Source organism: Pelodiscus sinensis, chromosome 2 (assembly GCF_052426305.1).
Source record: "Pelodiscus sinensis isolate ZL-2025 chromosome 2, ASM5242630v1, whole genome shotgun sequence".
NCBI lineage: Eukaryota > Metazoa > Chordata > Testudines > Trionychidae > Pelodiscus > Pelodiscus sinensis.
The window spans coordinates 151,080,250-151,104,490 of NC_143053.1; the positions used below are offsets into that span (position 1 = coordinate 151,080,250).

Here is a 24,241-nt window from a genome sequence, read left to right on the forward strand (position 1 = left end):
CAGTTGCTCTCTATTCAAATTTGAAATAACCAAAGATTACTGCAGTTCAGAAGCCCTATATATAGGGTTGCCAGATGGTTGAACAAAAAATACTGACCCTCCCCTCAAAAAAACACTGTAAAAAAATTCTGTCAAGGAAAAAAAAGGGGGGAGACCAAAAAAAAAAAAAAGCCCCCACAACAGAATTGTGGAGCAAAAATAAAGTATTTTTTAAAAAGGAGGCTGCCCCTTTAAGACGGCCGCCACCTTGGGTCCCCGCAGCTCCCAGCTCCAACCCGATAAGCACAGGGAAGCTGGGAGCTGCGAGGGGAGGCAGGGGCCATTGGGGAGGGGGCGCAGGAGTGGCTTTACAAGCCGCACTTTTGGTGAGAGCCATGAGTTGGCCACAGCTGGTGTTGAGGGAGGCATCACATGGCCAGCTCCCGTGCGCTCCGCTCCCACCCCAGCCCTGTGCCCCCCTAGTGTGAAACCCAGCAAGTGCGCCCTCCTGCCCCCCCTTCACTGCTCTGCTGCGCTCCTCACTCCCCCTCCCCCTCAAGATACGGCAGGGGAAAATTGTACCCGCCGGGCTTCTGTCCAAAGGAAACAGGAAACATCAGACATTTCACATGTCCGGTATTTCCTGTTCTTTTTACCGGATGGAGCTCGCAAATACCGGACTGTCTGGGTGAATACCGGACACCTGGCAACCCTACCTATATACTGCCTGAGCCAAGTGGAAATTCTGACATTGACTTCAACAGAACTGGAATTCCACCTGCCATAATGCAATAGAGCAGTTCTGTCTTAGGTGAGCAATCAGACTTTAGACCCAAGAAAGAATTCCATTTTTCTTGAAATGAGTATCACAAGTGGTTGTACTCATTCAGGGACAGGGAAGAGTAGACCTTTCCATCATTAAGATGTGAATTCTTTTTATGACAACAGCATTAAACATATTGGAGTCATCCACCCTCCAATAAAGCTTGCCCAAATCTGCTGCATCTTGAAGCAAAGTTCAGTAAAGAGAACTGTTAGGACTGATATAACTTATTCACAGGATTATTTTTTTTTAAAAAGTAGGTGGTATGTGAATACAACTATGTAAATAATGCCTGAGGGTTGTGACATCTTTAACAAAAATAGAGCAGAATAAAATCAGAAGCAAGTCCATGAAATATAGTGTTTTAATAATTACAAGATTTTAAAAATACATATTATGGGTTTTTAAAAGAGCCTTAATTATTCCTTTACAACTTGTCCAGTTATGGAAGCTATCCGGAAGGTTTTTTTTTCATTCGACGCAGGACTTTGAATTTCTGTATCTTCCTTTAACACTGGAAATACTTGAGATCCCACAGACAAGATATTTGGAAGTGATGAACACAGGTACTGGTTCATTAGATATATGCCAAAGTTTGTCTGAAGAACAAAAAACAAACAAAATCAGTTCACCCAAATCCAGAACTATCAAATATCCAGTAGATCTCTCAACAAAGATAATGTTTAGAAGAACACTTGTTGCTGCAAGGACAAAGGCACAACTAACATCTCCATATAATAGGTTTTATTATTAAATACAGGAGACTAGTAACCTAAAAGCTAATGATAGGTTAATTCCAGACCTAGAGAGTAACTGGATTAATAGAAGAATATTTCATCACCAGTCTCTTGGCTTACCTACTTAATTTATACTCATTCACAATCTAGTAATGTAATTAGCATTCTGGCTTTCGGATAAATATATTTAATTTATTTCTGATGTAAATTTCTACAGGTTAGAAAGCATAAGAATGTACTTATGTTCAAACAGTGAAGTATGGTGTTGTATCTTTTACCATGCATTATTTGCTTTGTTAATAGCACTTTGTTCTGTCTAACCATAGTGAATGCTCTCTTCATTTATTCTTATGAATATTTTGGTAAATTATACTGAAAATATTCTGGAAGTGTGTTGATGAGTAAAGTTGTAGCTTGCTGTTTGTCATTAGCTGTGAAGCCATCCAACAGATAAATATTAGAAATATGTATATACATATCCCTGTGATACATATGAATATTGAACAATGGAGATAAATCAGTGCCCTGCATCTTGAACTGGGAGGTGTTCGGCTGGCAGGTCAGAAGAGGAGATGTAAAACTGCTGGAAAAGGGGTCAACATGGTGGCTAACTCACTATCCAGGAATGAGGAGTCTAATAAGGTCAGTCTGTTCCTGGACTGTCCCCTTCAAAAGAAGCAGGCATGGCAGCACCCACCCTTTCTCTCTATTCAGGTGATAAATATATCACGTTATTGGCCATATCTGCTGTGGGCATTATGCTAGCTTCCCTGTTAAAGGCTGATGAGAAGGAATTTTCCGCTCTATTGGCCAGGGGCAGTTGGGGCTTATTGCTTTCCTCACAGCAGGCTCAGGTGTGCTATGTTCATGCATAACATGACAGGTCATATGTCACAACTCAATATTTAAGTGTATTGCAGATGTTCAGTGCCAGTACTCCATACAAGAATGTATACTGTAGAGTGCCTGATAAATGGCTTGGGGAAAGGACTTGAGAAGAGGTTTTCTGTAATTGAGCTAGCTGGGGGTGGCTCAGGACTCCTATGATTGGTATGGCAGAGAGCCAACCCCCCTATTAGTATAGTCCACCTTACCCCTCCTACGAGGAGGATGGTTGGTAAGGTCCCGGCCATGGATTTGCTGGAGGAACCTGGAAAAGGGGGTTTACCACAATGTACATTTTACCTCTTGGGTAGTCCTCGACACCTAATAATATATTTTGGCCTGATTAAACTCATATCAAATGTCTCCTGTCCTTCTTTCGGCATAGCCAGTCAACTATATTGCACAGCTGCTTCCTTCATTGACCTTTCATCCATCTTGTGTGCTGCACTTTTGATTCTCTAAATCAGGGGTGGGGAACCTAAGGCACGGGGGCTGAATGCAGCCCCAATGTGCCTGGATCTGGCCCCTGAGTCTCAGGGCTCCCCCCAGCATTAGGGAGCCTGTGCTGGTGCTCTAGTCCCCCTGCCATCGCACTGTGGGTCTGGAGCACAGAAAATCTACTAGCCTGGACCACCCTCTAGGCTCCTTGTGTGGGAAGGGAATGTGTGTGTGTGGGGGGTGTCTTTCTCCTTCTCAGTTGGGTACCATATCAGTGAAGGTTTGGTTTTTCTTTTTTGCTTCTCACTTGCGTGCAGCCCCTGACTGATTTTTCTGTCAGCGGCCCCTGACCCTAAAAAGGTTCCCCAACCTTGTTCTAAAGTGCTGAGCAGTCTGGTCCCAGTCTAGCAAAGTACTGACCACATGCTTAATTTAAGCATGTGGCTAGTCCTATTGACTGCCACAGATGTTTGGATGTATTTTTTAAATGTTATGTTAAATAAACTGATCACTACTGAGATGGTTTTCAGTGTGTATTTTCCCAATATGCTTTTGTTTCCTAACTTCTGGTAATCTAAAAAATGTGCAAGAAAGGTCTTGCTGTAAGTCTTGCTATCTTGAAAATACTCCCCAATACTTAGAATAGTTTTAGATGAAGAAAGATGTCACTTGTGCATTAAAACTTGTTTTAAAATAAAAACTGAGTTTTAAACTATATGAAAATGTTCACATAAAGTGGCTGCTTGACTATTTTTTGATTTTTTCATTAGAAAACCACACACCTGAAAACAGAAAATGTTCAGCTGAAATTTCTTTTTTAGTGCAGATTTTTGTTTGTTTTTGGCAGTTCACAATCTAATTTTGCTGTTTTTCAATTTCTAAGAACTGTACAAAATTCAGTTTCAGTTTTCCACAAAACCCCTCTCTCCATTCTCTAACCAGTTCCACTGTCAGTATTCAAATAAATAAACTGAAACAGAGCAAACCTTTTCAGGTTAATTCAATATTTGTCAGCCAAACAGATTTTTACTATATAAGAATAATTAACATGGAAATATACAATAATGTTAACTCTTTATGCAGAATTAGGGCGCATGAGTCAATGCAGAGATCTTTTCCTTTTAGGCAAGGAGAATGCTGAACAGCAGGGGCCTGTTGAGAGCTTGAGACTCTTGCCTCACTTTTTAATGTACAATTGAAAATAAGAAAAATCACTTTAAAAATTTTTTTTACAGGTGTTCCCACAGAGTTGCTGGGATCTCATGCATCCAGTAGGGCTGCCAGGACTGTCCAGTGTATATCATAAATGACTCCTCCTTGCTAACAGAGGCTAGTGCAGTGCCATCACCAATGGTGTCATGTCTTTCCCCCTTCCCTCTCAATGATTTACTATTTAATGAGTGATTGATTTATGTGAATATTGTCTCTACCACATGTGAAGGTGAGGCCTGAGCTAATTTGCATTGCTATTTCGAGTGTGGTACAATGGTAACATATTTGAAAATCAGTGCTGTTCAGAAATTCTGAAAACCATTAAGGTAATAATGGTGTATCATTATACTTTTCAAAAACTGTAGCAACCAAAATAGTTTAAAAACCAGACATAAGATTACAATTTAAATATTACTGCCCATTTTATTTAAATTTAATGATTACTCTTACTTTGCTTTTTCTTGAAAATAAACTGCTTTCTTCATGGGCAGCAATTATATGTTTTCAGCCTTGTAGTTAACCTACTGGGAACTGGATTCTTTCCCCATAACATAATGCAAAGCTAATATTGGAGCCTTAATTGTATTGCTTTAGAAAAATCAGGTAATGAGAAATGTATTACTGTAAAATGAATACCACTGAAATATCAAGTTGCAGTGCACCACATTTAACACAAATTTCATAATTTTTCATTCTAAATAAAATTACTCTACTAATTATAGTTAAAATCTATTTCTGTCTACATATTACTGCACTGACTTCCTGATTCAGTGTATAATGTAATATACCTTTTTCAACATTTACTTTTCTGAATTATTTCAGTCCCAACTATGATTTTTCCAAATTTGGTAATTAGTTGAAATTATTAAACAAATGGTATATATGACCATATTTCAGCTTTTGGATTGCTCAAACATTATTTTAAATAACATTTAAAATTTGCTGTTTTGAGCAACCATGCAACAAGGTTTTTTTCCCTCTCCTGATTGGATGACTTCCAAAAAACTTTGGCTGCATGTGAATACTTGAGCAAATACTTGGATGAGTAAAGTGCACTAACACATTGTCATGCAAGTATTCCCAACACTTTCATTTTGTGCATATTCTTGGGAAGAAAACTTTGCCTCTGATCACTAAAAGGGTATGTCTACACTACAGCGTTATTTCAAAATATCTTAATTCAAAATAGTTAATTTGAAATACATTATTTTGAAATAACGCGTCTGAGGCTATCTGAGGCTCGTGCTTAAAGGGACCCCCCTGGACAGCCGGTTCTCAGCTTTCCCTGCCTGCTTGCCTACCTTGCTTAGGGTATGTCTACACTACCCCGCTAGTTCGAACTAGCGGGGTAATGTAGGCATACCGCACTTGCAAATGAAGCCCAGGATTTGAATTTCCCGGGCTTCATTTGTATAAGCCGGCCAGCGCCATTTTTAAATGCCGGCTTGTTCGAACCCCGTGCCGCGCGGCTACACGCGGCACAGGCTAGATAGTTCGAACTAGCAAGCCATTCCGCACTATCTGTACGCCTCGTGGCTTCCCCAACTGCGGGGAGACAATCGATAGGATGCACATCCCCATCCGTGCCCCGGAACACCAGGCCTCCCTCTACATTAACCGCAAGGGATACTTCTCAGTCATCCTGCAAGCCGTGTCTGACTATTGGAGCCGCTTCCTGGACATCAGCATGGGCTGGTACGGCAAAGCACATGACATGCGGGTGTACCACAATTCCTCCGTGTGCCAGAGCCTGCACGACGGGACCTTCTTCCCCGATAGCCACATCAGGGTCGAGGACATGGACATGCCTGTCTGCCTGGTGGCGGATGCGGCCTACCCGCTACAACCTTGGCTCATGAAGCCCTACACGGGACACCTCAACCCCACCCGGCAGGCCTTTAATGCCAGGCTCATCAGGGCCCGCATTGTGGTGGAGGGGACCTTCGGCTGGCTGAAGGCCCGATTTTGATGTCTCCTGACCTGTCTAAACCTCTCCGAGAGGAATATTCCGCACGTGGTGGCGGTGTGCTATGTGCTGCACAATTTCTGTGAGTGGAAGGGGGAGGCTTTCCTGCCAGGCTGGATGGCAGAAGCCGACCACTTCGCTGGCCTGTACATGCAGCCCCGCATGGCTGCCAGCCAGGAGGCCCATCGGGGGGCTGTCCATATCCAGGAGGCCCTGCAGGAAAGCTTCTACATGGAACAGGACTGAAGTCTCTCTGGTCTGCCCCACTGGGGCCTTGTGCCTTATTCCACCCTCACATCCTTCCACTTACCCCTCTCTAGCCCCCCTTCCTGATGTCAAATAAAATACACGTATTTTCAAAAATATAAACTCTGTTTATTTAACAAGACTGGGGGGAGGTATGAAAATCTGGGGAGACTGGAGAGGGTGAGAGAGGGGAGGGGGAAAACTGGGAGGAGGGAGCTGGAAGGGGGAAGAAGAGGGAGGGGAAGCTCAGGGGTGGGAGTCTCGCCAGGCCAACTGTCTCCCAGCACAGTGAGTGCGGGGTCCTCGGCGTCCCCGGGGAGGTTGGAGAGGAGGGTGTGGAGGTTGAGGTGGGGGGCGTGGAGATTGAGGAGGGGGGTGTGGCGGTTGAGGAGGGAGAGGCGGGAGGGGGAGAAGGAGTGGGAGGAGGAGCGGGAGCTGGGGAGGCAGGAGGCGCTGGAGTGGCAGGAGGCAGCATGCTCTGCACCAGGGTCTGCAGATGGGCACAGATGGCATGACCCTGGGCAAGCTGCTCCTGCCGGAGCTCCAAATCTAGTTTCACCCAGCGGACGAGGGTGTGGTGCAAGGCTCGCAGTGCCCCAGGTGCTGCTCTCGGTACCCCTGCAGTGTTTGGCTGGTCCTCCTGCAGAGCCCTCATGTGCGGGAGCATGTCCCAGGCGGGGTGGCACGCCCTGCATGTGCAGCTGGTGAGGCTGTAGAGAAAGTAGAGAAGTGCTCAGTTCTTCCTAGGGACACAGTGGGTGAAGCCCAGCCCCCTCTGCAAGGTGAGGATGACCGTTCCCTGCACCATCAGAGCCGATGTGCTTGCACATAGGCCATGGTCAGATTGTCTGGCTATCCCCGGGAGTGGGAGCTGCCCCAAGACTGCACTCAGGCCCCTGTGCTGTGTACAGTGCAGCTGAGGTGGAGGGGGAGATGTCCCCTGCCTCTGTGTAGAGGGAGCTTGTGAAGGGAGAGCGTCCAGCTGTGTCCCACCCCGGGGTCAGGAGCATGTCATGTCTCGTCACACAGGTGTGTGGCTAACAGGCCAAGGCGCCTATGTGGCAGCCAGCTGGAGCCACCTGCCTGGGGTGGCACGGCACGTGCTCGCACATGCACAGGTTGCTGCATGATCCATAGTAAGCAAGGCTCACGCGCGCGGTCCCTGGTCTCCCTCTCTCTCCCCCTCCCCCCACCCGCACCGTAAGGGGACAGTGATGGCACTCACATGTTGTGGCCTCCCCGGATGACCTTGGTGAGTCAGCTGCTGGGACGGCGTGGGGGTCCTGGGGCGTGGCATGCTCCGTGAAGGCTCCTCCTCCATGCCCCTGTTCAGGGCCCTCTGTTCCCGGCTTGCTGCCCCCTGGGCTGGCACGGACCGTCCCGCCTCCCAGGATGTGGTCCAGGGCCTCGAAATAGGGCAGGTGTGTGCCCCTGTTGGGGAGCTGCTCCGTGTGGCCCTGGCATATCTCTGCCGCAATTCTTTAATTTTCATGCCCACCTGTTCTTGGCTGCGCATGTGGCCTTTTGTGGCCATGGTGGCAGCTATGTGGCTGTAGACAGCCATGTTCCTCCATCTAGTGTGGAGATCATGGATGTTGGAGGCCTCCCCCCAAACCTCAATGAGGTCCATGATCTCCGCATTAGTCCAGGATGGTGCCCGCCCTCTCTGGCCTCTGGCTGGCTCCTGGGAACTGGGGGACTGGGCGGTGGAGGGCTGGCTGGATCTGGCTGACCGGCTCATATTGGGGCCACTGGGTCAGAGTCAGTGACTGCTGGCTCTGTGCTTGTAGGCCTGTAGCTGGCACATGCAGTGTGGCCAGAGTCTACCCCTTTAAGGGCTCTGGGGCTGGGGGAGAGGAGAGGAGTTTTCCTGGTTTGGCCTAGAGTGGCCACCAGGACTCCCTGGGAAGGGCTGGAGGCCCCCTATTTCAAAATAAGCGTCTACACAGTGCTTATTTCAAATTAGCTATTTTGAATTTGGCATTATTCCTCGTAGAATGAGGTTTAACTAATTCAAATTAAGTGCCCTGCGAGCGAGAAAAGCTGCTCCGCGTCTCTCTGGTATGCTGGGGGAGGGGGAGTAGTCCCGCTGCCGGCGTCCCCCAAGGCTTTGCTCCCCATCTCCCTGGTCTGCTGGGGGGTTCTCCCTGGTCTGCTGGACCAACCAGCAGCGCCCCAGCTGCTCTACCACAGGCGTCCGGAGAAAAGCCTGGTTTTTTAGGGGGGGGCGCACTAGCCGCGCTCCTCTCCTCCCCCAGCAGACCAGGGAGACGGGGAGCAAAGCCGCGGAGGATGCCAGCAGCAGACCAGGGAGACAGCAGACCAGGGCTCCCCCCAGCAGACCAGGGAGACAGGGAGCAAAGCCGTGGAGGACCCGGGTGGCGGGACCGCGGCGAGTCTCGGTCCCGCCGCCCGCGTCTTCCTGGTCTGCTGGGGGAGGAGAGGAGCGCGGCTAGTGCGCCCCCCCCTAAAAAACCAGGCTTTTCTCCGGACGCCTGTGGTAGAGCAGCTGGGGCGCTGCTGGTTGGTCCCGCAGCGCCGCTCTGGGCGCTACTGGACCAACCCGGCAGCACCCCAGCTGCTCTGCCCCAGGCGTCCTGATTCAGCCGCTGCTGGTCAGTTTCAGCAGCAGCTGAATCAGGACGCCTGGGGCAGAGCAGCTTGGGTGCTGCTGGGTTGGTCCAGTAGCGCTGAGGAGTGGTGCTACTGGAGCAACCCAGCAGCACCCCAGCTGCTCTGCCCCAGGCGTCCCCAAGTCAGCCACTGCTGAAACTGACCAGCGGCTGACTACAGGAAGCCCGAGGCAGAGTTGCTCTGCCCCGGGCTTCCTGGAATCAGCCGCTGATCAGTTTCAGCAGCAGCTGACTTGGGGACGCCTGGGGTTCTTAAGTTGAATCTGTATGTAAGTCGGAACTGGCGTCCAGATTCAGCCGCTGCTGAAACTGATCAGCGGCTGATTCCAGGAAGCCCGGAGCAGAGCAACTCTGCCTCGGGCTTCCTGTAGTCAGCCGCTGGTCAGTTTCAGCAGCGGCTGAATCTGGACACCAGTTCCGACTTACATACAGATTCAACTTAAGAAGAAACCTACAGTCCCTATCTTGTACGTAACCTGGGGACTGCCTGTATTTCGAAATAGCGGTTTGCCTGTATAGACGCTATTAAAGTTAATTCAAAATAATGGCTGTTATTTCGAATTAACTTTCATATGTAGATATACCCAAAGTGAATAAAAGTGTTTAATATCACTGAAGCAAATATACCTTTTTTATTCCATTTGTTTGAATACTAGCTCAGCAATATTTTGACAATGAATAGCAATGCAAATCTAGCTAAAAAGACTTACATGTCAAGCCAATTTCACTTCAAAGACCACAAAAAACGAGGATTTTATCCTTTTAGCATTTTGCTATTAAAAATGAGGCTTTCTGTCCCTGAGATTATAGTTGGCAGAGTTATGAACCACTTAATCTGTGTGGCTACCCCTTTCTGACTTCAAGGGTATTTTATTCTGCATACATCTTCAGTACAACTCAATAAGGAAGTAGGGAGTGCTGAGCTGAGAGGTCTGTGACTTTATAGTCTCTTGTCTTCTTATCTTAGCAAGGGAGAAGTAACATTAGCTTCCCATTGCTTTTAATCACCACAGGGGAGAAAACTCTCAAACTACTTGTGTGGTAAAAGCACAAATACATATATCAGGCGTCTGAATGAAATTTCTATGATAGATATAAAATATTGCCATTCTCACTGTGTTATTTCAATTATATTTGTCACATAAATAGGTGCATGCAATGCATACTCCTTTATTCGCACAGAAACACATTGGCCTGATTCTCCATAAGACAATAGCCTGAGGTTGTGGGGCTGACAGAAGGGCGGACAGAAGTGATGGTAAAGTTCAAGCAAGGCTGTATCCTCATCAAATTATAATCTGAACTAAATAGAAATTGAAGAGATGTATTCTGAAGGTGCTGCATATACGAAGACTTAATTCAGGAGTTAAAAGTTAGCCATTCTTGGATTAACCAGAGGATTGTTGTCTATCAGTTGACTAATGAAACTCACACTCTGTGCCTCATTTTACCAATAAGAAGAAAATGGATATAATAAACAATTCACTAACTCACAAGTGTGTTGCAAAGTTTAATGACTGTAATTAATGTTTGTAGAAGTGTTTCAGATCTAATGCAGTATAAAGCACTGTGTCATTAAGATGATGATGGTGATAATGATTCATCAGTTAAGAGAAGTAATTGCCTAGCCTAAGCCAATTTTTTGTAAACAGTCTAATAAACTGGAGTCTAATTCTGCAAGATGATGAGCACTCCTAACACATGCTGACATTCTGCAGCCCACAGGAGAAACTTGGCTTCTTGCAGGACCACACCCTTAGTGAGTAAATGCATGGCAGAGAAATTTGCCTTGGTATAGCTATATCCATGTAGTTAAATCAGAACAAACTGGCAAAGTCAACATACTGCAGTGGTGCATAATGGGGTTTGTAACAATATGACTAATTCTGGCAACTGAACAGCAAGCCAGTCTTACAAGGTGAAACTGCATCTATATCGGGGGGCTCCACTATAGTAAATGTAGCATATCATGGATGCAAATATACCTAGTAAATGACCTGTGTACATTTCACATAGGGCAGCACCTCAGGCAGAATTAGTGAGTATTTTCACTTTAGCTTGGTTTATATGCATGGCTGGTCTTTTCAACTCTACTGCCCAACATGCTGCTAGGAACCTCCAGCATCACAGAGTTCTGTCACATAAGGAAAGTTAATCTTTTTCTGCTTGGCCACAAAAGTAATAGAGAGAATTATTAACTAATGTTTTAAAATCGATGGCAGTAGACATCAGGTTTTCTTTGCAGGTGTGTTTGAATTTTGATCAAAACAACATGATCAATGTTTTAATAAATAATAACTACAGTTGGACAGGCTGCATTGCTCTAGTTTAGGTTAGATTGTCAACAACAATGCAAGAGCGTGTGCCGGGAGTTAAAATTAATGAGCCTGACTTTCAGCACAGTTAGGCACTTTCAGACCCCATCGTATTCAACTGGATCTCCAGATGCCCTGCCTCTCTGAAAAGGCAAAAATACTATTTCAGAAATAAACATTTGAACAAACTTTGGATTGAAAAAAATAGAGGGAATACTGCTGAGAGGCCACACGGGAAGGGGAATCTATGGCCTGTGGACCAGATCCAGCAGGCAGCTTGCTTTAATTTGGCCTAAGAGCTCCCTGCTCTTCTGCAGAAGGGGAATGTGACGGGGCAGCCCCGCTCACGGCGGGGGCCCCTGCCAAAGCTGCGCTGTACAGCGGGAGGCCGCGCGCTGCCCGGCTCTGCCCGGGGTGTTCGGCGGCAGCGCGGACCGCGCCGGCCTTAGGCGCGCCGGATGATGTCATCCGGGCACCATGGAGACGGGAGTCGCGCTGCCCTGGCAACGGAGGGACGCCCTGTCACGAGGGGCGGGGTCCCCACGGGACGCCAGGGTCGTGACCCCGGCGCCAACTTTAAAATGGCCCCGCAGCGCCGAGAGAGGGGGGAGCGAAGGAGCTGAGTGGATCGTCCCGGTCGACAGGAGGAGCGGCAGCAGTACTCAGCCCAGTGAGCGGTTTGGCCCAGGCAGCTGGGTGTCGGGGAACACCGGAGCCGGAGGGGAAGGAAGCAGCCCAGGGCAGAGTCAGGATTGACTGGTGGGCTGACGCGTTAAGGGGTCGCACCCCGTCAGCCGGGTTCGGGGCAATTGAACCAGAACCCTTAGGGCCCTGGGCTGGGGCCCGTGAGAGTGGGTGGGCCCGGGCCCCCCTTCCCCTCCCGCCTTGCCAGGGAGTGGGAAAACGAAGATAAATGCGCAAACAGGGGAAACTGTGGGACTCGGAGCTCTAGGACAGTAGAGAGCCCTCGGGACAAACGCCGCGGGGCGGCCTGGGGCGTCACAGGGAAGCCAGTGCTGGCACTTCAGCCATGCGGAAGGGAGGGGGGCACTGAGGTCTGGGGATCCCCTGCATGGCTGGAATGACAGTGCCATCTCCCTGTTGCTGAGAGAAGGGGAGAAACCATGAGCCTTGTGGGCTGAATTAAGGCAAGCCTCTGGCCACATCCGCCCTGCAGGCTCTGTGTGACAGAAACAGCAGCACACAGAAGCTTTGTTCCCAGGGATGGCTTGAAGGCTCTTCCCTTGTCACTTCCATTAGCTGGAAATCCTAGCCAGTGGTGGGGGGCAATGCCTGCCCAGTGTAGGGTGACACAGAGCCACTGAGCTATGCCAGGTAGGTTCCCCATTCCAGCCATTGATAATTAGTCTTTGAATATGGTCTTTCAATCAGTTGTGCACTCACATTATACTAATTTCTTCTAGACCTTATTTCCCTAGTTTGCTTATGAGAATACCATATAGGACTGTCAAATGTTTTACTAATATTTAGATATATCATGTGTGCTGCTTCTCCCCATCCACTAGACCAGTATTTCTGCCAAAGAAGGAAATAAGGTTGGTCTGGAATGATTTGTTCTCAACAAATCCATGCTGGCTATTCCTTATAACCCTAACACTAAGTGCTTACAGACTGGTTGCTTAATAACTTGTTCTCATATCTTCCCAGGTATAACAGTTAGGCTGACTAGTCTGTAAATTCCCTGGGTCCTCTCTGTCCTCTTCTTATTACCTTTTATGTCATTTGAAATGTGTTACTCATTTCGTGCCTTAGCCTTTCTGGTTCAGTCCCCACATGCTTGTGCTATTTTGTAGTCTTCAGCAATTTGTCTATTTTTCCACTTTTTGTAGGATCTCTTTTTGATTTTCAGCTCATCAAATTGCTCCTCATGGAGCCATATTGGCCTCTGACTATTCTCCCTAGCTTTCCTTCTCACGGGGATACTTTGCAGTTGTGCCTTTCATTTTGTGTCTCTGAGAAATTGCCAGTTCTCCTCAACTCCTTTTTCCTTCAGATTTTCTTCTCATGGGGCCTTACCTAGCAGTTCTCTGATTTTGTTAAAGTATGCTTTTTTAAAGTCCACTGTTCTTATTCCGCTGACCTGAATTCCTCCCTTTCTTTGGAAGCATGAAACATATCATTTCATGATCTCTTGCACCCAAATCACTTTCTGCCTTCACACTCACAGTTTTTTCCCCTGTGGATGAGAATCAAGTAAAAAATGGCTGCCCACTTGGTTCCCTCCTCCACTTATTTTGGATACTTCTGTTAATCTAGAAATGCCTCATTTATTTCCGCTTCCTAATTTGGCGATCTACTGCATGCCTCTAACCATGACATTACTCCTATGTCCCTGTCTCCTGATACTTAGACAATTTTCACTATTTCCTTTTGGACCTCAATATAATGTATATAGTCTGGATGTATAATGCAACATCTATTCCCTTTTTTTCTACTTGATGTGTAAAATGTATTGATTCACCATGTAGCAACTATTAACTTGAATTCTATTAACTGTGTTTGCTCCTTATACTTGTGAACATTTTTCATGGACTGTTATTTACTACTAGCACGTTGTCAGGGTTCTTTCATTGCATTTGTATCATTGTGTACTTCCATCTTTTTGTGACCCTCAAAAATAAAAAACACCTTGAAGGAAACAATGTGTTGAAGACATGTGGCAGCTGGACTCCCAAAAGAGTTGCCCATCTTCATTTGTGTAGACATTTGAATCACCCTCTCCATTATGAATGGTGGAAAGTTCAAGGATAGGGAAGTAGAACCCTTTGCCCTTTGTGAATAACAGCAACATGTTTTATAGAACTTTTTGTTTCCCATATTTCACTTATTTGATGCTAGGTTCTAAGGCGAGCAGATTGCACCTTTTGCTTGAATTATGTGTTACTGCATTACTTTGCTGTGGGAGTACTTGTATCAAAGAGCCTTTGATTATAATTACATCAGAATGCAAACAGAAGCTTATCACTGCTGTGGGGAATATCCAGGAAACTCTTTGTTTCCATCTCTTCTGTGAGCTTGCATTCCAGGGGCGCTTTTCTTGCCTCTTGAGAATTTCCTTCAGTTTTGGGGAGGATTCCCACACTCTGAGTAAATATTAGGGGCCGAGTTTAGTGTGGGTGGCACTTGTGAGGTGGACAGAGTCTTGACAACACTTCCCCACATCAAAAACTGTTATGCAGCAGGGCAGGATTCCTACCTGGTACTCAAGAGGGCATAGTACAATGGCCAAGTTACTGCGAACAGCTGCTCCGTGTCCTCAGGCTTCATGGTATGGCCAAGAGCCCAGTTACTTAGTGCATATGGTGCTATCATCTACATATATTATCCAGGAATACATTCTGCTCCTTTTCAGATCAGCAGAAAACTGTGCCTTGAAGTGCATCCCACCCCCAACTTACTCTATTTGGGTCACCTTACTCTGAACCAGGTTGGTTGGCTTTTCAAGCTGACTGAAGTATTCTTTGTGACTAACATTAATTACAAATATAGTCCCTTGTTTGGTTAGTGAATTATTCAAAGTGACCTTGGTTTGTTTGGTTTTTTCAGTGAATGAACTCCCGTTTATATGAAACCCTGTTACCCAAACCTCTACATTATCCAAATCCATTTCTTGTCCTCCAGCATGAGCTGTGTGCCCTCCACAGCGTGTCTTTTAAGCTGGGGAATGAGCAAGCAATTTGGATAATGGGGAAGTTGCACTAATAGAGCAGAGACACCCCACCTCCCATCCAGGGCTGCCAGGAAGAGGAGGAGCCCCTGACTGCGGGGGATGCCACCCTGCTGCTGAATGGCTCCTGCAGCAGCACAGGGAGACTTCCACAGGAATGAGTCAGCAGGTCCCTGACAGCGAAGCTTGAGAGGGCTCCCTGCACTATTGCAGGGCCAGTGACACTCGATCCCTGCAGGCTCAAGCAAGGTACAGAGAAGGCTGCAGCTGAGACAAACAAAAGTCCTGTCTGGAGGTCTCTGCTGTCGCCCACCAGCATCTAAACCTCCCTTCACACCTTGTGCCTGCAGGGATCAGATTTCATCAGCTCTGTGGCAGTTCAGGGAACAGGGCAGAACAGACGTTCCAGGACAGAGGAGAGGCTCCAGGCCACAACATGGGGGGAGGAAGAAAAATGTGTCCCCAGCTGTGGGGAAGATCATCTTGCTGCTGAATGACTCCTAGCCTCTTGATTATCCAAACTCCTTATTATCCCGGTAAAAATCCATGTCCCCCCACATGCTATTTGGCGAACTAGGAGCATATTTTAAAAGTCCTAAAAGCATAATCTGCAGGGCTCGCTGAACCGCGGCGAGCCCCACTCGCCAGCCGCCTGTCCGGAGATCTGCGCATGCGCAGATCACCCAAACCTAGCTCTTCTGGGTTGCAGTCTACTTGCCACAGGTGAGTAGATTGCATTATTTGTCGAGCCCTGGTAATCTGGACAAATAATTTCTCCACAGACTGTTCACTTTGACCATTCTCTATTTTTAGTTAGACTGTATGACGTGTCAGCTATGTCACATGGTATGGCTTTTGCTCCCTGATTGGATAAATTGTATAAATAGGAGAATAATTAACAGTACATAATGATAAATTTATGGGATGAATTTTTAGCCACATGAATATTCATGGTGAAATTTGTGATTTGTTTAGGATTCATGAATACATACTGGCTGTCTGAATACTCACAGTTCAAGACCAATATGACCTCTGGAACCACAATGAATCATGCCACGCTCTTTCATCACAAATATTCACAAATCAAATCTCTACTCTTTGTACAGCTTTTCCTTCAACCTTACTCACATCTCTCATCCACCCTTCCATAATAAAGGCAAATTCTTTCTAAGTAAGGGCTAGGTTACAAGCTGACAGTCTAATCGCAAAACTCTTTGTAGGCTAACAATGATTTTCTGCAGATTTCTATTCCTAAATTATAAAAAAAAAGGCTAACAGGAATCCATTTGGGTTCCTAATGACCAAAATAAATAGTTCAGAAAGTTGAAGGAATAGAAATAATCATAGCAAATTTTGCAAAAATACATATTCCATCTCCTGTTCATTTAATGACCAATTTCTGAACCAAAAATGAAATGAACTTTTTATATATAAAAACTGTCATATTAGGATTCCAATGTGTCATCTTTCTACACACAAGGCCAATGAAGATCATTATTACACCTTAACATTGAATATTTTAGCAAATCATACATAATTATGCAAATTATCAGGACACTAAACCTTTCTGCATGAATATTTTACAGGGTAACACTGACCTTTCTACCTCTGGTGGAGGAGAGAGTCTGTAGAAATTCTTTGTTTCGTTGTCCAGTTTGTGGATCGATGCAGATTATTTGGCATCTGTTACATGGCCCTACAACCTGAAATTTCAACAGAAATAAGTTCTCAGACAATTACATTAATGAAACAATTAGATGGTACGAACTGATCTCTAACCTTTGTGGGATTTCAATAACTGAAACACTTCACAGATCATTTTTGTACTATGTAAAAGGGCTAAATCCTGTTCACCTGACTCAGCTATGTATTCAAAGGATAAAATTCTGAAGTCTGTACTCAGTCTTTATTTAGACAAACTCCCACTTGGCTAAGCCTGAGAAATGCTGGGCATCTATAGTCCCTGCTGACTTTGGCTGATTGACATTAAAGGGAAGATTTGACTGGCAGAGGAATGAGTAAAAACTGGTTAAGGTCTTTAGGATTTGACCAGAAGAATTCTCTCATGAGTAAAATAATAGGATTTCGTTCATGCTTGTTCACTATGACTGAAACGAACAGATTTGTCTTCATTGTACATTTTTCCAGTGGCATTTTGTGAATGTTAGGAAAGCAAAATTTGCATTTTCTTAAGATGAATTATAAATGCACTGTTCCAAATTTCTTTTTGTCTTTTGGGGGGATTAGAATAAAGATGACATATGCCAGTTCCACTCAATTACTAGATCAGAAACTTTTGCAGAACTCTACAGTAATCAACAATTCCTCTAGTACTTCAACTTCCATAGTATAATGCACTTTTCCTTAGTTTTGTAAAATTAACCTTAAAACTCAAGCAGATAATGGGGCAAATAATCAAAGGTCATGTTGTAAACTTTTCTATATGCAGATTTGGGTGTCATTTGGATTATTTGAGGTGTATCTACAGTGAATAGTAAAACTTTCTAGTGTAGTCATTCAAGCCATACATTTGGCTGTGATTCTTCAGACAATAAATTGCTAAATTCTATCACAGTCGAACTAAAGACAGATTTTTTTTCTCTGCTTGTCTCAGTGCAGTGGCACCTTCTGCTGCCATTTCACTGGCATCAAACATCATCAATACCATTCCCCAGTGTGACGCTGTTGCAAAAAAAGCAAACATGCTTTTAGGATGCATTAATAGGTGTGTTGTGAGCAAGACACTAAGTCATTCTTCCACTCTACTCTGCGCTGCTTAGGCCTTAGTTGGAGTATTGTGTTCAGTTCTGGGCACCACATTTCAGGAAAGATGTGGAGAAATTGAAGAAGGTCCAGAAAAGAGCAACAAGAATGATTAAAGGTCTGGAGAACATGACCTATGAAAAAAGACTGAAAGAATTGGGCTTGTTTAGTTTGGAAAAGAAAAGATTGAAAGGGGACATGATTGCGGTTTTCAGGTATCTAAAAGGGTGTCACAAGGAGGAGGGAGAAAAATTGTTCTTCCTGGCCTCTGAGGCTAGAACAGGAAGCAAAGGGCTTAAGCTGCAGCAAGGGAGGTTTAGGTTGGACATTAGGAAAATGTTCCTAACTGTCAGGGTGGTTAAACAGTGGAATAAATTGCCCAGGGAGGTTGTGGAATCTCCATCTCTGAGGATATTTAAGAGTAGGTTAGATAAATATCTATCAGGGATGCTCTAGAGACAGTACTGGGTCCTGCCATGAGGGTAGGGGACTGGACTCAATGACCTCTTGAGGTTCCTTCCAGTCCTAGTATTCTATGATTCCATGATTAACCAAAACATCAGCTCCAAAGATCCCTAATTTGGGGGGGGGGGGGGCGTTTGATATCAAGATCAGTTGAAAATTCGGCTGTGAGAGACAATCTATTTTTAAATTGGACTGTAACTCTATTCTTTGGTTTTACAGTACCCTAGCACGCTGGGGTCCTGAGTTGGACTCCCGAACGCTGCAATATGAATGAATGAATGAAAATAGAATGAATGGCTGCAGATTAAGGCTATCCTTTGTAAAATGTTTTAACTCACAAAGAAATCTTTAACTTGCTGTGTCTCTTATTTATTATAGCTAATTGTTGATAGACCAACAAAGGCTCAGACAAGCCAAGGTAAGCCCTATATGTTTTCCTGCTACATACTATACACAAACTGCTAAACAATTGCTTCTCTTTCCCTTACAGTGCACTGAGCTCAGGAAAAGGACAGCTATTTTCATGACAGCCTCTAGTCATTGCATCAGCACTTCTGCTATCCACACATTTATCAGCATCACTAATAAGAACAGAGAACAAGCCACCTCTCTGTTCCAGGTGACACATTTCCTACAAATAAATAGGATATAGACAAGGACCAGTCAAACAAATCAGTTTGATGGTTATGTGAATCACCAGCTTAGTCTCACACATGGCTTCTTCACTGACAAAATATCATAAAGGCAACCAAGATTTCTGTTCCAAGAATTATTTGCTCCATTGGATTTACCTGATGGTGCAGTATTTTCTAAACAGTTGAATGCTGTATTGGGCATGGGATTGACTTAGGCTTGGCAGACAAGGTTTATATAAATGACGTATATCAGTGGTGTTATATACAAATATTAAAACATAATGATGAGGATTGGTGAAGCCCAAATATTCATTGGTTTATCTGAGGCATAACTTACTAGCATTTACTGATTTGATCCAGATTGGGAATACCATGGGAGTAGCCTTTCTAACAACAAAATCTTTTCTTGATCCAGCCTCCAACTAGCCTCTGACCCCCTCAGCTCAGGTATGTTGGAGTGACCAGATAGCAAATCTGAAAAATCAGGATGGCAATCATGGGTAATAGGCACCTTTATAAGACAAACCTCTGAAATCAGGACTGTCCCTAAAAAATCAGGACATATGGTCACTTTGAGGTATGACTACATAGCCCATAGCTTGAGCATGGTCTCAAACTTGAGCCTGGTCTCAAACCTAATCCCCCCTTATCTCTGGCACTGGAGATGCTGTAATTATTTCCCATTCCAACGGTGTGTGACTTAAAAAACACTGTGGCTAACCAGTGACTTGATAACATTCACATTCATCGGACTGAGGTTGAACCTCCTAAATCCAGGACTCTCTGGTCTGGCAACATCCATGGTCTGACAAGGACCACGGATGTTGCTGAACCAAAGAGCCCCAGGGCTGGCAGCGAGAGTAGGCTGGGAGTCTGGCAGCTTGGAGCTGTAGCCAGGGCTAGCAGCAGGAGGACAGCAACAGCTGCGGAGTGCCAGCCCTGGGGAGCCAGGCTGGCAGAAATGGGACTGGTAGTGGTCATGGAGCCCCAGCCAAAGGGAGCTTCACACTAGGCCGGTAGCAGAGGGGCTGGAGGCAGCTGGGTAGCTCAGGTCCTGGGGAGCTTTGACCCAGCTGGTGGTAGAAGGGTTGGAGCCTAAGCCTGTCAGCAGCATCCAGAACCAAAAGCAGTGGGGAGGGATGGCAGCTGGGAGGCCAGTGGCAGGAGACCTCCCCTGGTTTGATAAATTCCCTCATTTGGGACCAGTCAAGTCCCAAGCGTGCCGGACCAGGGAGGCCCAACCTGTAAAATGTTGCCTAGATACCATGACGTCAAATAGAAATACAAGAAGTGGTGAAAATTCATGATCTGTACACTTGAGCTTAATTTTTATTTTAAAATGTACTACTATATACTGACAAGCAAAATTCTTAAATAAAGAATGCAGTTGTAAGTCAGGTGCTATTTAAAAAAAATCATAGAAAAGCTATGTTTTCCTCGCTTTTAAAAAATATATGAAGTCTTAAAATGTAAAACATGGCTTCTGATTTGGATACTCATTTTGAGGCACCTTGTGTCTAAAGTGAGCATCCAAAAATAGGGCCTTTGAAATCAGAAGTACTCTTTCCTTCTCAACATTTGGGTCAAAATATTCTGTGAATGTGCCTCGGGCTATATGTTTTTAATAAAAATACGAGCCTACGGTTTTTGTCTCAAAAACTGCTCAGAGACACTTTTCATTTGGAAAGGGAAATTGGTGAAATTTAAGAAATAACATTTGTTGGAATCTGTCTTTACATCACAATCAGGGCTTGTCTCCAGATATAGCACTGCAGTGGGCAGCTGCACCACTGTGATGCTTTAGTGAAGATGCTACTGTACCAATACAAGAACTTTGGCCTTTGGCATAGTTAACCCTCTTCCACAAAAGGCAGTAACTATATGTTGACAGTCGGTCTTCTCTTGCAGGCCACGCTATACTGACATTGGGTCAATCTAACAATAGTGCTTATGGATTTTTCACACCCCTAAGCAACATAGTTATACTAGTGTAGGTTTGTGGAGTAAACCTAGCCTGAGTGTTGCAAGAATTTTGCTCTGATTTCAAGGTCAGAATACTTTATAACAGGAAAGTGCTACTGAAGTAAGTCAGACTGTACCTGGAAATGCAACGTGCCAATGGAAATCTCAGCCCACTCCTCTTCTTCAAAAGATTCCGTTGCACTGACCACAAGGTTGGCACGGAAGCGCTGGATTAGTTGCTCTGTTTGCAGTGGCTCTCCCTGTCTATCACAAAAATTCACAAAGCAGAAGAAAATAAGAGCCATGCTAATCAGCATGCAGTATTCACCCACTTTGAATATGTAGTTGCTAGCCCTATGCAGTAAGATTTTTCTTCCACACAATTGTTAAGAACAAATTTAGAATGCAGTTTTATTACAGAAGTTATGGAAAAGGAACAGCCCTTTGAATAAAAAGTGTAGTCCACTAGGAGGCATTTCAACAGATATAAAGTGGCACTAAAAAGATAGAAAGGGAAGTACATGGCACTGCAATGATAAATCTGTACACTAGAGAAGGACCACTGTAATTTAATTTCAACATTAGCTACTGTATTGAAGGGCTGAAGTACTGCATGTGGATGGATACTTTGGGTATTTGATCAATTGACTGATGAAATCTAATTGGAGGGGAAACAAAATGAATATAGGGGAAATTTAGAGGATATTTAGTGACCTGTGAAGGCAAGAAGACCAATAGGTCAATGTTGTGAGAGAGAATTTATCCTTGATAAATATATGGGTATGTCTACACTACAGCGCTATTTCGAATTAACTTAATTCGAAATAGTTAATTCGAATTAAGCTAATTTGAAATAACGCATCTAGACTCAAAATCTATTTCGAAACAGTCTATACAGCACTTAATTCAAAATAGCTATTTCGAATTTGGCATTACTCCTTGTAGAATGAGGTTTACCAAACTCGAAATAAGTGCTCCACTATTTCAAAATAGCGGTTTGCATGTGTCGACACTATTGAAGTTAATTCGAAATAACGGTTGTTATTTCGAATTAACTTTGTAGTGTAGCCATACCCTATATATATAGCTTTTACAATGCATCAGATTACACTAAATGGCAGATGATTAAAAAAAAGTCCAGGGATGAAGATTTCCACACCTCCCTACACATGTTTTATTTACCAGAGTCAATAATGAATGTGTTGTGTGTGTGTGCATATGTACATGTGAGACAGACAGAGTGGCAGATAGTATATAATATACACATTTCATAAAGCTGGCTATAACTTTGAAATCTCACTCCTATCTTTCATTTTTGAAGTGGAAACTTTGCCAATGGAAATGATTGGCCAACTTTGGGATTTCCAAAAGAGACTCTCAGTGCTTCATCACTCTGAAATTTTGTCTAAGCTCAGATGTTCATGAACTACATCAAAAGACACCATCACCTGTGACCTGAACACTTAATTTTCACCCAAAATAGAGACAGAAGCCTGAAAAACAGAGAGATTTCTCTTTTAGAAAAAACTAAAAATATTTAAAATTGTTTTGTATTTTAATGAAAATGGTGGAAAACTATATTAAAACAACTTCTACAAAAGTTAGCTTCAATTAATTAGCTTGGGAAAACTGAGGTTGTTTGGCTTGTAATAGCATGGCTTTTCCTTTAGGAGACGAATGTGCATACCAATAAACATGTGTATGTAGATTTTCACACCAATCACATAACCTGACCTCAACATTATCAAAAGCTAGATCTCTTACTGTTTTGCAGAGAGTCCACGGATTAATTATGGTGAAAAGAATTCTCCATAGTACTACTACAGCACATCACACATTTGATGCACTTTTTAAAATAATTTCAGAATATAGGGAATCAAAAATTGACACTGGGACATTCACATTTTAAAAGTGTGGAAGTATATTCACTGTCAGAGGGGCTGAATGTGCTGTGTATTGCACATGGAGGCCCTGCACAATCCTGTGTCTTGGAGTTGGAACAAAGAAAGCAATACACCTTATTTCTATCAATATTTCTATCAACGTTTTTGCTTTGATACTTGTGATTGCCCATAAGGGGACAGTGCTCTTCTTCTTAACAGTATATGCCTATGCTGATACTTTGTGGCCGACCATCTTTCTTGAACCTAGTTTGAAGTCCATTTGGGGAGGCGTGACCATCTGTCGAATTGACAGTTGAGACAAGTATGGGAGAATTCTAGCAGTAGAGAGGGACTGCTCTTGTCACTGCACTACATCGGATGGTTTCATTCTATGCAGGGAGACAAACAGGAGAATTGTTAGTGAGAATACAGATGGGATAGGAAAAGGCTGGCATTGTGGCTGGGCTGATGTACTCATCATTTGGAGGAGGGGGAAAGTGTAGCATGAGACCTACCAACTAGGACAACTATAGATATTTTTTTCTAAAGAAGAAAAACTTATTCACTGAGGGTGTGTCTAGATTACAGGTTTTTTTTTTTTTTTTTTTTTTAAAAACTTCCCCTTCGTCTAGACTGCTGCGGCATTCTTTCAAAAGTAAATCGAAAGAACACGGTAGTTTTTTTGACCGCGGAAAACTCGTTTTATGAGGAATAACGCCTTTTTTCAAAAGTGCTCTTTCAAAAAAAGGCGCTGTGTAATGCAAACTGCTTTTTTGAAAGAGAGCATCTAGACTGCCTAGGTGCTCTCTTTTTTGAAAGTACTGGTTGTAGTCTAGATGCTCTTTTTTGAAAGAGGCTTTTTCAAAAGGTACTTTCGAAAGAGGCTTGCAATCTTGCCGTAACTTAAGTTTTACTGTAACTTCTTAACCTTTTATTCTACTTAATACTCCAGGAAATGCAACGTATCCCTGGTTCTTATTTGTTGTCACTGTCTCACTAAAGATGGGAACAATGGCTCAGGAATGGATTGTATGTCCTGCTTAGGAAATGTTGAGTAATCCAGGGAATATGGGGGTCTGACCAAGTTCATGGAGGTCATCCCAATACTTAGTGCACACAAAAGAATTTGCAGCCAGATGAAGAGGAGATTACTCACCTTCCCGTAACTGATGTTCTTTGAGATGAGCATTCCTGGGGTGTTCCACAGTAGCTATAGGTGTATTCCAGCGCCTCAGAGCGGATTTTTTATATTAGTGCATAGGGACAGTGAATACGGTGTGTGTGGGCCCCCCCGGTGCCATTGCGCATGTGCGGCCACCCTCCCTTCAATTCCTTCTCTATCCAAAACCTGGTGTAGGAGAACAAATTGTCTTTTATTATTATTTCCCCCCCGAAGTCAAGCGAGAGGGTAGAGGAGCACCCCCAGGGATGCTCATTAAGGGTGTGCATCTGCACCTTGAAGTTGTTGCCTGAGGCTTTGGAAAGCATACAGGTAAGTGTATAGTTTGGTTTAAGTGGAAGGAAGAGCGCATCTCAGGTATGAACTTGAGGTGCAGTCGCAGGGAAACTTTGTCCTTGAAAAGATGGTAAATGGCGGATCAGCCATTAGAG

At 44.4% G+C, this 24,241-nt stretch overlaps 1 protein-coding gene across 2 annotated transcripts in view; it reads right to left on the reverse strand.

Annotated features, from left to right (window-relative positions):
- Nucleotides 1-1,148: 1,148 nt before the first annotated feature.
- Nucleotides 1,149-24,241, reverse strand: part of MOCOS (molybdenum cofactor sulfurase) — a 353,074-nt gene continuing 329,981 nt past the window's right edge. For both annotated transcript variants that reach the window (XM_089776481.1, XM_075921610.2), the window contains 3 exons: nt 20,885-21,011; nt 16,521-16,625; nt 1,149-1,401 (listed from right to left, as the gene is read on the reverse strand). In XM_089776481.1, the coding sequence (XP_089632607.1) occupies nt 1,222-1,401; nt 16,521-16,625; nt 20,885-21,011 (412 nt within the window). In that variant the 3' untranslated portion in view covers nt 1,149-1,221. The remainder of the gene's footprint in view (nt 1,402-16,520; nt 16,626-20,884; nt 21,012-24,241) is intronic.